The sequence below is a fragment of the Anas platyrhynchos genome, chromosome 15 (assembly GCF_047663525.1).
Source record: "Anas platyrhynchos isolate ZD024472 breed Pekin duck chromosome 15, IASCAAS_PekinDuck_T2T, whole genome shotgun sequence".
Classification (NCBI taxonomy): Eukaryota; Metazoa; Chordata; class Aves; order Anseriformes; family Anatidae; genus Anas; species Anas platyrhynchos.
The window spans coordinates 10131995-10145922 of record NC_092601.1 but is presented as its reverse complement, the minus strand read 5'-3'; the positions used below and the strand labels follow the sequence as shown (position 1 = coordinate 10145922).

Here is a 13928-nt window from a genome sequence, read left to right as displayed (position 1 = left end):
CCTTGCTTGTTTTGTGTTGGTTGTCTTTAAATCACCTGTCTTTTATGCTAAGTTGTCGAAAATTCACAGTTTCTGCCCTTCCTTCTCATTTTGTAAATGTTTCCTCCCTTCTGGAAGGTAAAGTTCTGATAATGGTAGAGTGATCATGGGTACGAATTGTCAGGAGAACTTCGGTACCAACCAGTCAGCCACTTAGAGCAAAGAAGTTGCCCTGTAAATATTGCTATAATATTTATTTAGCACTGAACAGTGTGGGAAGTCAAGTATCTGGTTTTGGTCTTGCAGGCTGCGAAATTCAAATGTGGAAGAATATATGTTTTCTTTGTGGTTTGAGGAATTTGTCTTGTTGGGTTTCTTATCTTTATTTCACTTTGAACTGTCAGTGTGTCATCACCATTGAGAGCATTTAAATTGGTATATTAAAGGTACGAGAGAGAAAAAGATACCTGCTCTACAATACTGCTAGTGTTAAAATGTTGCTTTCAAGCATAAAAGGTTCCTACAGATAATGAATCTGAGTTGAAATTGAAAATTCACATTTTCAAAGTTACTTTCAAAATATTTTGTCTATCAGTTATATTTCATTCAGTACCTTTGTCTCTCAAGAGAGGTTAGTGTATTATACAGCAGATATGGGCACTTTTTAAGTGTTTTAAGTTTAAGGAACTTAATTTAATTTGCCTTAAGTTTAAGAGAATTTAGTTATATTTTCCTTTTGCAGGACTTTAAATCTCAATCTGAAGTGGGGTGAAAAATGTCTTTTGTAATCGTATCTGGTTATGCCATGTTACAGTGTTCTCTCCCTCACTTTATGATTGATAGGAAATCAGTTTTATAGCTACTGAGAGGTTTCTGAGGTATTGCAATTATTTTCTCCCTTTATGACTTTCTTAGCTGGACTGATAATAATATATTTATAGCAGCAGTAAAGCACTTAATTAACTAGTCTTTCTGGATGAAAAGCTACAAAAGATGATCCTATGAGAAAACAAAATAATTGTAAGCTGTGTTTCTGTATCATGTAAGTAAAATAGCAGAAATAGTAGTTAATACAGAGTCCATTCATTTAATGATAGGAATCCCTTCTCTTAAGTGAATTCCAGACTGTCTATATCTAACCTAACTAAACGAAAGCCTGCACACATACATACAAATATGTCAACCCAGCAGTGAAGTTTTTATTTTATGATTTTATTCTGAAGAAAATGTTAGCTTGGATTTCAGGTATTGATATGACTACGGGAGTGATGAGTAGTCACTGAGTTGATGTAGTTAGGAGACATGGCATTGCTGCATCAGTTGTGTGTGTGGGGATAACAGGGGATCACTTCAGTTGCATAAGTGATTTGAGAAATACTATTAGCATGATTCTATTTTGGAATTTTGTTTTGCTCATTCTGTAGCACATGTTCAGTCTGCAGTTGCAGCCAGAAAGTTCTTGGGGCATTTGGTAATAAGACAGCAAAATGTCCCGTCCATGGAATTCATGCTATATGCAGCCCCAGTGTTCTGCTGGTGGTGCAGGTGTTTATCTGATAAACAGTAACATTCAAAATCAAATAATTAAACCTTGAAATACTGCCAAACAATATCTGTGTGAAGTAAGGAAGTTTAAAATGCAATTCTGAATAGATTAATATGTCAAAAAAAAAAAAAAAGTTGGTAATGGCATGACACTTTTATTAAAGCTATTGTACATATATATATGTGGCTTCTAATAGAGTAAATGATAGTATTCATGTAATAGGTTCTAAACTGTTGTGGCCAATGGCCAGATTTTTATCTGATTACATCCTTTGAAGACCAGCCTGTGTTACCAGCTTGGCACTGAAAGAGTTCAGCATCTCTTTAGCAAATCTCAGGCATAGTCTGTAATAGTAAGCGAGCACTCTGGTAAAGTGGAATATAATTTACGTGAACAGTCTGGGAATAGCATTTGCTTAAATATGTGACTTTAATTAGTAAAGCACCTCATAATACCTGAAACATGGTAATGAAGCTAATTTATTGCCATGTTAATTGATTGATCTACTCATCAAACTATGTAGAGACATTATACAATATTTATCTTTCAATAGAACTGTTGCCAAGCACTGATGATTGTTGAAATAAAAATATCCTAGGTATCTAAAATTTTATTACCATGCTGAGATAATGCAGGAAGTTCTATTGCAAAAAAGTACTGTTCTTATGTGGATGTTTCAGTGGCAATTTACAACTAAAATACTTGGAGTCAATTGTTTTTAGAAAGCTGTAGTTGTCTCACTGTGTTCTTGCTTTCTGCATTCCTTAATGGAATGGAATGGAAAGCTTCCATAAAGGAAGCTTTCACTTGCGCTTCCTTACTGTTTCAGTTTTGAGGCAATCCTCAGCAGAAGCCTATCAGTATTCAGAGTACAATTGAAATAATTTTCTCCCCCAGATTATGGGTAACGTTGAAAGTATTACAGAAACACATCCTTCTAAACTCACCCTACTGAAGTATCTCAGTGTTATATTGTGCCAGGACTAAGACAACTCAAAGTGTTTTTCTTGTGTAATGCACAATAAAACTGCTATGTCATATTGCAGTTCCATAACACTGAGAGGTTTCATGTATTGTATTTATTGTCTTCATTATTGAGTTTTGCCGTAAAGGGGAAAAAAATCAACTTCACTTTCAAATACCTTGATTTATATTGGTTAACATCTCCATAAGGACAGTGAGACTTTTCTTGCAAAGTTCGTTCCTATGAATTGTTTGACAGGCCTCAAAAATAGGTGTTAATGAGCATATTTCCATCAAGTAGATTTTGGTCTTTTTTTTTTTTTTTTTTTTTTTGGTGTCTTCAGAGTGACCTCTACAGTGCAGTGCCTCTGAAAGGAATAATGTCTTGTGTGCTGGACTAGAAGTGAATGCTTCTCAGTCAGCCCTTGAAGCATTTGAGGGCTTTTGATCTTTTATAGTTGACTCTGAATAAAGTAGGAACTCATGTTTAATGCTGGATGAGAAAACAATGTTAAAGCAGACAATACTGATGTTTTGTATGGAAAACTGTTGACACATATGAGGGAGAGGATGTAGTATGTTGTTACCTTCACATGTACAAGACATGTTCTCCATTTTGTGGTTTAAAAGTGTGTGGGGCAGTAATTTAAAGCAAGTAGACTGATAGTAGCAGCCATAAAGGACTTCTGTGTTGCTGTTCAGACCTAGCTGGAATAGATCTGTTTCCTTTATAAACACTCAACGCTCAGAACTGTGTTCTGAAATAAATGCAGATTATGTTGAACAAAGGCATGTTCAATGTTACAGCGAATTTAAGGGCTTTACAAAGAGCTTTTAAATGTGCTGTACATTTTCTGATGGGTCTATTTCCATCCCCCTTTTGCAGATAATAAAAAAGGCTCTAGGAGACAGTCAAAATGCCAGATTGCCTACCGTGAAAATATAAAATCATCGATTCACCTAGCATTTCTTAATTTAACACGGTTATAAGGTGCAAATACAGTTTAATGTCTCTTCAGTCGCTCTTGATTACTCTTGGCTCCCAGTTTGTACAAGACAATTATTTTGCAGACCTTTTTTCCTTAGAGTAGGAAACTTAGGTCAAGATGGGAAGTTGCTCAGTTTATCTAAGGAGCTGTGTGGATCAAGATGCTTTTGAATGTTTTTTTTTTTGTTTGTTTGTTTGTTTGTTTTTTTGATTTGGCCCCAGGAGTTGTGCCATCACTTTCCATCCTTTTTCTTCCTAGTTAACAACGGGACTGGTAGTGAAGGATCATTCTGAGAGAGGAGCCATCATTGTCAAGAACATTTGTTTCTTCCTTCTCGTCTCACTCTTTTACTGCCTGCAAATAAACTCAGTCAGTCCTTGGTAACAGGCAGATTTCCTGATCTATGCAGGTTCTCTCCATAAATTTTAACTTGTAGCAATGCAAGAAGAGGTTGAGATTTTTCTCCAAGAAGAACACGCAACCATAGAATCATAGAATCATAGAATATCCTGAGTTGGAAGGGACCCTTAAGGATCATCAAGTCCAACTCTTGACACCGCACAGGTCTACCCAAGTTCAGACCATGTGACTAAGTGCACAGTCCAATCTCTTCTTAAATTCAGTCAGGCTCGGTGCAGTGACCACTTCCCTGGGGAGCCTGTTCCAGTGTGCAACCACTCTCTCTGTGAAGAACCCCTTCCTGATGTCCAGCCTAAACTTCCCCTGCCTCAGCTTAACTCCATTCCCGCGGGTCCTGTCGCTGGTGTTAATGGAGAAAAGGTCTCCTGCCTCTCGACACCCCCTTACGAGGAAGTTGTAGACTGCGATGAGGTCTCCCCTCAGCCTCCTCTTCTCCAGGCTGAACAGGCCCAGTGCCCTCAGCCGTTCCTCGTACGTCTTCCCCTCCAGGCCTTTCACCATCTTCGTAGCCCTCCTCTGGACACTCTCCAACAGTTTCATGTCCTTTTTATACTGTGGTGCCCAGAACTGCACACAGTACTCGAGGTGAGGCCGCACCAGCGCAGAGTAGAGCGGGACAATCACCTCCCTCGACCTACTAGCGATGCCGTGCTTGATGCACCCCAGGACACGGTTGGCCCTCCTGGCTGCCAGGGCACACTGCTGGCTCATATTCAACTTGCTGTCTACCACGACCCCCAGATCCCTCTCTTCTAGGCTGCTCTCCAGCGTCTCATCGCCCAGTCTGTACGTGCAGCCAGGGTTTCCCCGTCCCAGGTGCAGGACCCGGCACTTGCTCTTATTGAACTTCATGCGGTTGGCGATCGCCCAGCTCTCCAACCTATCCAGATCCCTCTGCAAGGCCTTTTCACCCTCACCCGAGTCCACAACTCCTCCAAGTTTGGTGTCATCAGCAAACTTGCTCAAAATGCCTTCTATTCCTACATCCAGATCGTTTATAAAAATATTGAAAAGTACCGGCCCTAAAATGGAGCCTTGAGGGACCCCACTGGTGACCGCCCGCCAGCCTGACGCAGCCCCATTCACCATAACCCTTTGGGCCCTGCCCGTTAGCCAATTGCTCACAATTGCTCACAAAACCAGTTCAAGTTGTGTCATTAGAGCAGTGAGCCAGTTTCCTTGGTGACAAGTCCCATGCACAGCCCCATTAAAAAGTGAACGCTTCATATATTGAGGCATTTGTGTTGCAGCAGGTGTTTCTGAAATTGGTAGCGAAGTATGGGCTCTATAACCAGTAAAGAAAGTTGCAATTTTGAGGCTGGGTGGAAAGGAGGGAATACATTTATTCTCATTTTCACTTTGAAGTCAAGATAAAATTAAACCAGAAAAGAGACCTTCAAAAATACTCATCTCTGCCATCCCTGTTTTTCTGTCTTACAGTTCTCAGTTTAAATTCACATTTCTGTCAATAAAGGAAGTAATTGTAAGGCTGAGTATCAGAAGTGCAGGTTAACTTACAGCAATAAAATCAGATCTTTAATGTGTTTCACAGAGAAATCAAAATAGCTCATATTGTAAATCATCTTCAGTAAAACATTAGTTGAAAGACTGGTCGATACATTTGAGTACCAGTTCTTGATATCCAACATTGAGTAATCACAGGTAGGAAAAACATTGTAGAATAGGAAAGGAATTGTCTCACTTCTGCAAGTGACTGTGACTCATAAGTGTCCATCACCTTCACTGTGTTTGACAATTATTGCTTCTGCAGCATGTGTCTTTTTTTGGGAAAGCAGTTTCTTTCTGCTTCCTCTGGCTGGAAAGTTTAGTCCTTTCTTGAAGGTCAGGGTTTGTTTTTATTTTTCCTCAGTTCCAGTGGCAGCAGTGACAAAAGAGCTATTCTCCTTTGACGTCCATTAAAACAAACAGACAAAACAAACAACAACAACAAGAAAAAAAACAACAATGCAATTAGTTGTCCATTTTCTCTGCTGGGATTTTTACAGCAAACATTAGCCCAGTAAATTAGAATAATGCAACACAAGGCTATGAACTGTAAGCTGTAAGATAAAACTGTCATTCATTCCCAGATACATCTTACATAGGTATGAAACCAATTTGTAGAGCAAGGCAGGTGTTTAAAATACACGCAGAGATCACTTGTTTTGGTAGAAAGAGGTGTAACTAGTAAGATTTTAGACATACAGGCATTATACTGAGGAAAATATATGAAGTCCTTTGGTGAGATCTGTAGTTTTGGCTCTCAATGTGAATCAAACTATATTCTATTGCTCAGCAACAAAAATGAATCATTTGTATGAAAACACTTATTACATATTCCCCAAACTGGCAAGTATCTGCTAAGGCTTTGGTTAGTTAAGTTAATAGCTATTTCTAATTATAAACACAAAACCTGACTCCCATATCTCTTTCATAAACAATAGATCCAATCTTCTTTAAAGGTCTTTATCAACTTCAAATCCTAGCTACAAAAAGCCCAATACTAGAAATGCTATCGTAATTGTGTACAGTGTGTCAAAGTACTGGCCTCATTTTTGGTAGCATGAAAGCATTTTATTATGCAGTAAGGTATTATTTTTTTTTTTTCTTCCAGAAATGTCAGCAGCCATCTTGAAATATTTTACTTATAAAGTGACATGATATTCCAAAGTGAATAAAAGAATAAAGTTCTTCTTGTCAGGCTATAGTAATATAACTTGCCCAGCCATTCAAGTATAGAGTTAATGGATGTTTCTTGTAAGCATTGTTTTTGTACCAATATACTCACTTTTTACTGTCTATTAGCACTGGTTAATAAAATTAAATAATGACACATAGGAACAGAATTTAACACAAGAAGGTATCATAATATGTTAGGGTACTCAGCAGTGTCTAGGCTCTAGATTAAATTAATTTAACAACCGTGCATAAAAGCAGAGAAGTCCAGATTGCAAGTCCCGTGCAAGAGTCGGCAGTTGTTCACAGGAGCAGTTCTGTTAATTGCAGGGAGTTTTCCAGCAAGACCTTTCAGGAGGCTTTTACAGCCTGAAAAAGTATACTAGAAACGCCTTAAACTCGCAGCTTTCACAAAATATATTTTGGATGGTGGAATAAAAATGTATCAAACAGCAGGGTTTCTTCCCAAAACTCTGAGTGAGGTCACTGTGGTTGAAAACCTGAAAGAGTCAACAGGGAGCTGAGGTCTATATTGCAGTAAAGAAAACGTGAAATGAGGGCAGTAATAGGTGAATTGATTTGAAGGAGATAAGTCGATGTGTAGGTTGTTAAATGCAGGAGTGAATTGGTTTAGATGGGGAGCTGTAGGACTGACTGACTTCTGGGCAACAGAGGTTTGGCTCAGCTAAGTAGTATCGACTGAGCATAAGAGTTTGATGAGAGAAGAATTAGGCATAATTAGAAGCAAACAGAATAGATGGGGAAGTGTTGGGCAATAAATTGTGTTTGGGCTGTTGGTGTGAATTAGTATAAAAAAAAAAAAACACAACTGGAGAATGTGAGGATTAAAAGAGTGAATTAGCAAAGTACAAGCAGTGGAGGCATGGGACTGCGTGAGGCAGGTTGGAGTGAATGAATGGAATATATGCTAAAATGAAGTGAGAAAGGAAGATAGTGGGAAAGAATGAAACATGGAGACAATCTCTCCTATGGGATTTGTTTTCCTTTACTGGAGTTTGCACACACACACACAGAAAAGAAGCTATTTCATTTAAGTCATTGTGATGTTTTCATTTATTGGAAATGGCAGTGGTAGCTGAAGTAACAGATAGACAAAAGGTTCACCATAGGCACAGAATTTTTACTTCTCCATTATGAAGAAGGTATTTTATCTTTCCTTTGAAAATAAGCCTTGGTATGGGAGAAATGATATATATATTGTCTATTCTGTTCTTTTGAAATACTGTTTTTGGGTATAAAGATTCAACTCTGCCTAAGATCTTGGTATGCAAAGGTCTGGTGTAATAAATATTCTGCATTCAGTTGTTACTCCTTGTGTAGAGCAAATTAAATAATTGTCAGGAAACGATTCCTCCTCTTCAGAAATGTCACCTACTCGGTGGTCATTCAGTGTGCCTATTCTCTGGCTGCTAATACAAAACTTCCTTTCTTCCTTTAATCCTGAGCTGTCTAAGCTCCAATTTTCTCCTTCTAATACCCTGAAAATATTTTCGAGAAGTTCCTTTACCTAGCAAATAATCTCGTTCCTTTTAAGTTAGGAGTGACAGGTGTGGTATTTTTTTTTATAAGGTTGCTGCTTTTTTTTTTTCCCCAGAACATTGGCTTATTACAGCCAGATCAAATGATATTCACCAATTGTCGCTAACATGGCTTAAGCCACGTTTAAGTTTTACGTCTATAGTTTGAACTTTTTCAGTCATGTTAAACATATCCTGAATGTGCAAGCAGGGCTGAGTGTTAATGAAGTTATAGCATCACCAAAAACAGGTGACTAAAGCTAAGCTGATGAAATGAATTTTATTCAGGCAATCTGAAGTTCTTTTTATTTAGTATCTGTCTACTTCCAATGAATAAGATACCTTTGTGTTCATGTAAGAATTAAGATTTCCAAAACGTTACATTGCCATGCATATTTTAGGCTTTTGAGCAGTCTTTCAGCATAAATCAGGATGTCTAGATGTAAAATAATTTTTTTCTTTTAGGTCTAGAAACTTAACAAATGCACAAGTAAATGTTTTGAATTGGAGTTGGATATTTATGCCTTCGTCTAAAGCAGCAAAAGATGATTCAAACTGTTTAAAAATGTTCTGCATTAGTCTAATATAGCCTAGTCTTCTGTCATTCCTAACTACATCGTCTGCATACTTCTGAATTAGTTTTTGCTCATGTAAGCATTCAATAGATTCTGTCTATTTATATCTTGATTTTTTCCCCCATGCAACATCATACATACACTACTCATCCCAAAATCATAGAATCCACATCTGTATTTCATCAGCAAGAAGTTATTTTCTTGCACAGATCTGAAACAGTTTACTGCTATCTATATACTGTGAGTGAATATAGAAACATAAATGTTCTGGGGCACAGATGCATCCTCACTAAATTAAATCTAGATGATAATTTTATTAAGATTTAAAGAACAAATGTTTGTAATATCATCTGTGTCAGGCTACTGTCCTTATTGTCTAGGCTTAATGTATGAATTCTATGGAACTGTGTACAGGAAACTGGAACACTTACCAAGGTAAGCTAATCAGTAACTCTTCCAGATGCAATATTATGCTTGATTCTGACTGTATTTGTGCTTCTAATTCATGCTGGCATTCTGCTAGTCTTTTAGCTGTGTGTGCCACTGAATCTATGCACATTGTGTAGCTCAGCCAGGCTTGCCCAGAGCTTCAAAGTCTGCCTGTCAACTCAGTTCACCAGTCTCTTCTTTGTTAAATTAAGTATCATTGAGAGCTTGAGATAGGTATATTCTCATTTCAGCAAGCTCTGCAGTGAGTTAATACGCTATTTATATTGTGTTTGTCTCCAGGTGGAATACCATAGTGTTATACTCAAACCTTGCATAAAATAAATAAATGCATTTTATTTTTCATGCAGAATGATAATTGAGAGTTGTGAAGTATAACCATGAAAATAGTTTTTTTTTTTTTAAAGTACTTAATACTCCTTTCCGTTACCTTCCTAGATTAATTAATGATTATTAATAGTTGTCAAACTATTTTAACTTTTTACATTTCAAAGAGGTTGATGTCTCTACAGGATTGATAAAATCCTTTTCTTGTAAGCCCATAGATCATATTTCTAGTTGAATAGCCAAGAAATCTTACAGCACGTTTCCTTTCCTTCAAATAATAATAATTGGTTCCATCTTTTTTTTTTTTTTTTTTTGGTGTGCTCACTAACACAAACATGATTTGTAAAGGGGGTTAAGTCTAATACTCTTAGCCAGAACTCACACATCCTTTGTTTGAGATTATGTAGTTATGTTTTCATACAATGTAAATCAGTTTCTGGCATGATTACTTGAGTAGGAGTCTTGGAAAAAAAAAAAAAAAAAAAAAAATATATATATATATATATATATATATATATATATATATATATATAAAATGCTCCAAATATTCCTAATACAAAATAAAATCCTCTAATCCTCTTTCATTATATGAATTTTCCTAAGTTCTGTAGTAAACAAGATAAGATGTGTGCCTGTGGTAGCTTGACGCTGTATTTCCTGGCTGTCTTCTCTGTCCCTAACAATTTGCCCTACTGTTCTACTGGAGCTGACTTTTCCAGAAGAGGGGAGCACAGAGGAATTTGCAACTCAAATAATCAATAGCTGAGAATATGCCAAAACTTTGAGAGTCAAGGAAGTACAGATACATACATGTTTATACCGTCCCTACTGTATAATGGTGTGGGAGTTACTATGTTTTAAACTACCACAGCTGCATCCTTCTGCCCCTTTTCAATCAATCCTAAATATTATTAATGTTTTACAATAGGCACAGAATTTCCGATATAGAAGGTCCATAAACACATTCTGTTACATCCTAGTACGTATTTTTACATAGCATCCAAATCATCAAAGAGCAGCAAGCTGGCAAAAAAAAAAAAAAAAAAAAAAAAATCAAATGGAATATTTTTACTTGATATAAAGATAATTTTTTTCTCTATATATATTTTAAATTTCTCAGCAGCCTATAATACACTAAATTGTCTCTATAGTGACAGTTATTAGAATGAATACATAGCGGTAAAAGTGGATGGTGTGTGATTCATCGCATGATAGTTCAGGACTGTTTGAGGTACATCACTGCTTTGTATGTCTGGTTGTGTGCACCCTATGGGTATCTCTGATCCATTGGAACAATGTTTTTTTTTTCTTTTTTTTTTTTTTTCACAAAATTTCCTCATCCTGAGGCAATTTCGTGCCTACTAAGCTACATTATCCCCTGCTTGGTACCATCTGATATCAGACTTCATGACAATTATAAACGTGATGCATTGATAGCCACTTAATTACCCTTGTTCAGCATGGCAGTTATATTGTCAAAGAATACAAGTTAAACAAGACTTCCCAGGCCCAAATCTGCATAAATCCTCAATAATGAAATTGTGTCTTTCAAAGAGTTCCTCTACAAAATCCTACTAGTCTGTAAAATTTATTCTACAGATGCACTTGAACTTGCTGATCTATAATTGCTTGTTAAGTTTCTCTTTATGGAGATTATTTTAAGAAAATTGCCAGCTTTAGACATTCACAGTCACATATCAGCATATGTAGCGGAAGATTGCATAACAGCTAGTTCAGGAGATATATTTTGGAGAACTCATAGGTAGGGGAAGGGAACCATCTGCAGGTCTCTTGCAGGAAATAAGTGTGCCACCATGAATTGTTTTGGAAACTAATTGTATAAACATGTTGTTTTGTAAGAAGCCATCTGGTCAGTTATAGCAATCTATGTGCAAGTGCAGCTGGGTATGAGAGCTCTGGGATCCATAACCCTTAGTTACCGTTCATGATCTTCAGAACAATGCCTTAGTGCAGACCCCTTTCAACAATGTATTATTCCACTGTGTACAGCAAGAGATAGAATGCTCCAAAATCTGATCTCCTTTTTTGGAAAGGCAAAGTACTGGAAAAGCCCAAAAAATTTTAAGGAAGAGAAATTTTCCAAGTTACATTCTCCATACAGCTGAGAGCAGATTTAGGGTAGGTAGTGTAGCACAAGGGCTTTTAGTAGATGACACCGTGTATTTCTTCATTGAACTTTTCATATTCCAAATCACTTTTGGTGATTTTTTTTTTTTATTTTTAATTAGATTTTGAAATGTACAACTGGAGAGAGAAGTATTTACTTAAATATATGTTCACAGAATGAATAGAAATTGATTAATGGAACTGAAAAAGAAAAACACCAAATAATCTCTAATTTACTGTATCACTTAAAGTATTAGGAAATTGCATATCATGCAACTGTGGCACTTCAGGAGGTTTTGGAAGCCATGCTGTTCTAACACAGGATGAGGTGGTTTCTAAACCTTCATCTGTGCATTGAAAAGAACTGAAAGGCTTCTGACTGACTTTAACCAATCTGCATGGCAAAACATATCACTTGAAACCATTCTGGTCGGGCCTGGATGACATGACCTAGACAAAACTCCATCTGGAAATCCATAAGAAGTTGAAATCTCTAACTATAAAAATAATCCCATTAACTATATTAAAGATGTACCTAAAAACTCATGAACCAGATAGAGCTGATCATATAACTGTAGGGAAAAACAACAGGTTTGGCTTATGTTCAGAGAAACTGTGACTTGCCATTTTCAGCTTGAATTCTATTACAGAGAAGCTTGATGAGATATTTTCCAATAACACGGACCATCCAAAAATTCACTTTTGTTCCAAGGTTTTCTAAACAGTGGAGGAATGGAAGAAATCACAGACCAGTAAATGTGTAGTTGATATACAAAGCAACATTCTTTACTGAGAACATGATTTAGTGGATTTGTTGTTTAGGAACCAGAATCTGAGTAACATGACCTAACAAGTTAGCTATATGTCCTTATAGTCAGGGCAATAGACCTGTGTTCTCTCTTCAGTTCCCAAATACTCATTGTTTTATCTCTAAGTTGTCTTTTTGATGCTCTCTGGAATTGAAAATGTTATTTTTTCAAGATATCCGATGCTGAAAAACAATGAACAAGTCTTGTAATTCACTGCATGCTTTCATTTCCTGCTGATGAGAATCACAGTAGGGCACAGCAAGCATCAGTCAAACACTGTTTGTATTCTGTAGCCTGAAGATCAGGCCTTGAGCAGAAGTAATCAATCACTGTAGATTAAGCAAAGGGCCCTTTTCATATTGGGTGGTTCTCTGTGACATTTGCAAACACTTTTTTGGCACAGAATGGCATTTGCAAACAGTTTTGGCATAGTGCATTTATGTAATCCGTTCTCAGAAATATCGCAAGCTAAGCTGTCAAACATGAGTTCATAATGTTTGCTACAGATCTCCTGAAATGTCATCGTCTCAGTTCAATTTTGCTTGAAGAATCTGTTGAGGGGTGGTAGGCCAGGGGGAGAATAACTATTGAAAATACACTGTTCCTTTAATCAGAAAGCTTATGTGCAAATATACCCGCATATGTAAATTTTACATTATTACTTGAATGGCAGATTAAAAAAAAAAAAAAAAAATAGTGAAACAACATGACTTCTAAATTTTTCCTCTTCCTGTAATTGTTAAATTTTGAGTGTTGCAAGAAAACAAAGAATTCTGTAATGGACATTTCGCTGGGAATTCAACCAAATATTAAGTTTAATTATTGTTCCCAAGTAGAAATTTTGAAGATTTTGAAGAGTTAGAAAGAAAGACAAAAGTCTTTCTAAAAGACTTTTCAGAAGTCAAGCTGACAGATGGATATATAAGCTCTATTCCTTTCTCTTAACATAGGAAACTGTAAGGAATACTTGAGAAAATGTGGTCTAGAAAAATTAGTTTATACCTCTTACATTGCAGTCTTCCAGTGCTTATTCATACTCCTTTCTGTGCAATGCTGACAGTAATGGGTAAATGGATGCATCCATTCAAATAAATGAGGCAAACAATCTTCGTGAGGGAGGTGTCTTTGTACTTGTGTGTGTACTTGGCTTTAATTCAGACCATAACAAGTTTGTTTATGCCTAACTGCATGGTTTTTCAAAAGGAGGTGGGTTATTTCTTTTCCTCATTTGAACTCATATTGAAAAATATTTCAGCAGCCATCAGTCCCTCATGTGAAAACAGCATGAATTAGCTACAGGCCATCACTGAAATTCAAAACATCATACAGAAGCTTTGTCTCTTGGCTTTGTTAATCTGCCAGCTATAAACAGGGCCCATTGAATTCTGTTGTATTTCAGATGCTATTTTTATGATGTATTTTTAATAGATTTGGCACTTCTGTGGTGACAGCAGAATCCATGAAAAGTTAGCAGAATTTTAGAATAACTTATTGTAATTATAGGCACTCATCCATTAGTAACAAAAATTAAT

The 13928-nt window shown here is 36.6% G+C and overlaps 1 protein-coding gene across 3 annotated transcripts in view; it reads left to right on the top strand.

Moving 5' to 3' along the window:
- SNX29 (sorting nexin 29) overlaps positions 1-13928 on the top strand; it is a 134616-nt gene that overhangs the window by 105485 nt on the left and 15203 nt on the right. The window contains exon 21 of one of the 3 annotated variants that reach the window (XM_005018446.6): positions 9067-9121. The exons of the other annotated variants lie outside the window; for them this stretch is intronic. Coding sequence (XP_005018503.1) covers positions 9067-9079 — 13 coding nt within the window. The 3' untranslated portion in view covers positions 9080-9121. The remainder of the gene's footprint in view (positions 1-9066; positions 9122-13928) is intronic. 3 annotated transcript variants of the gene reach the window in all.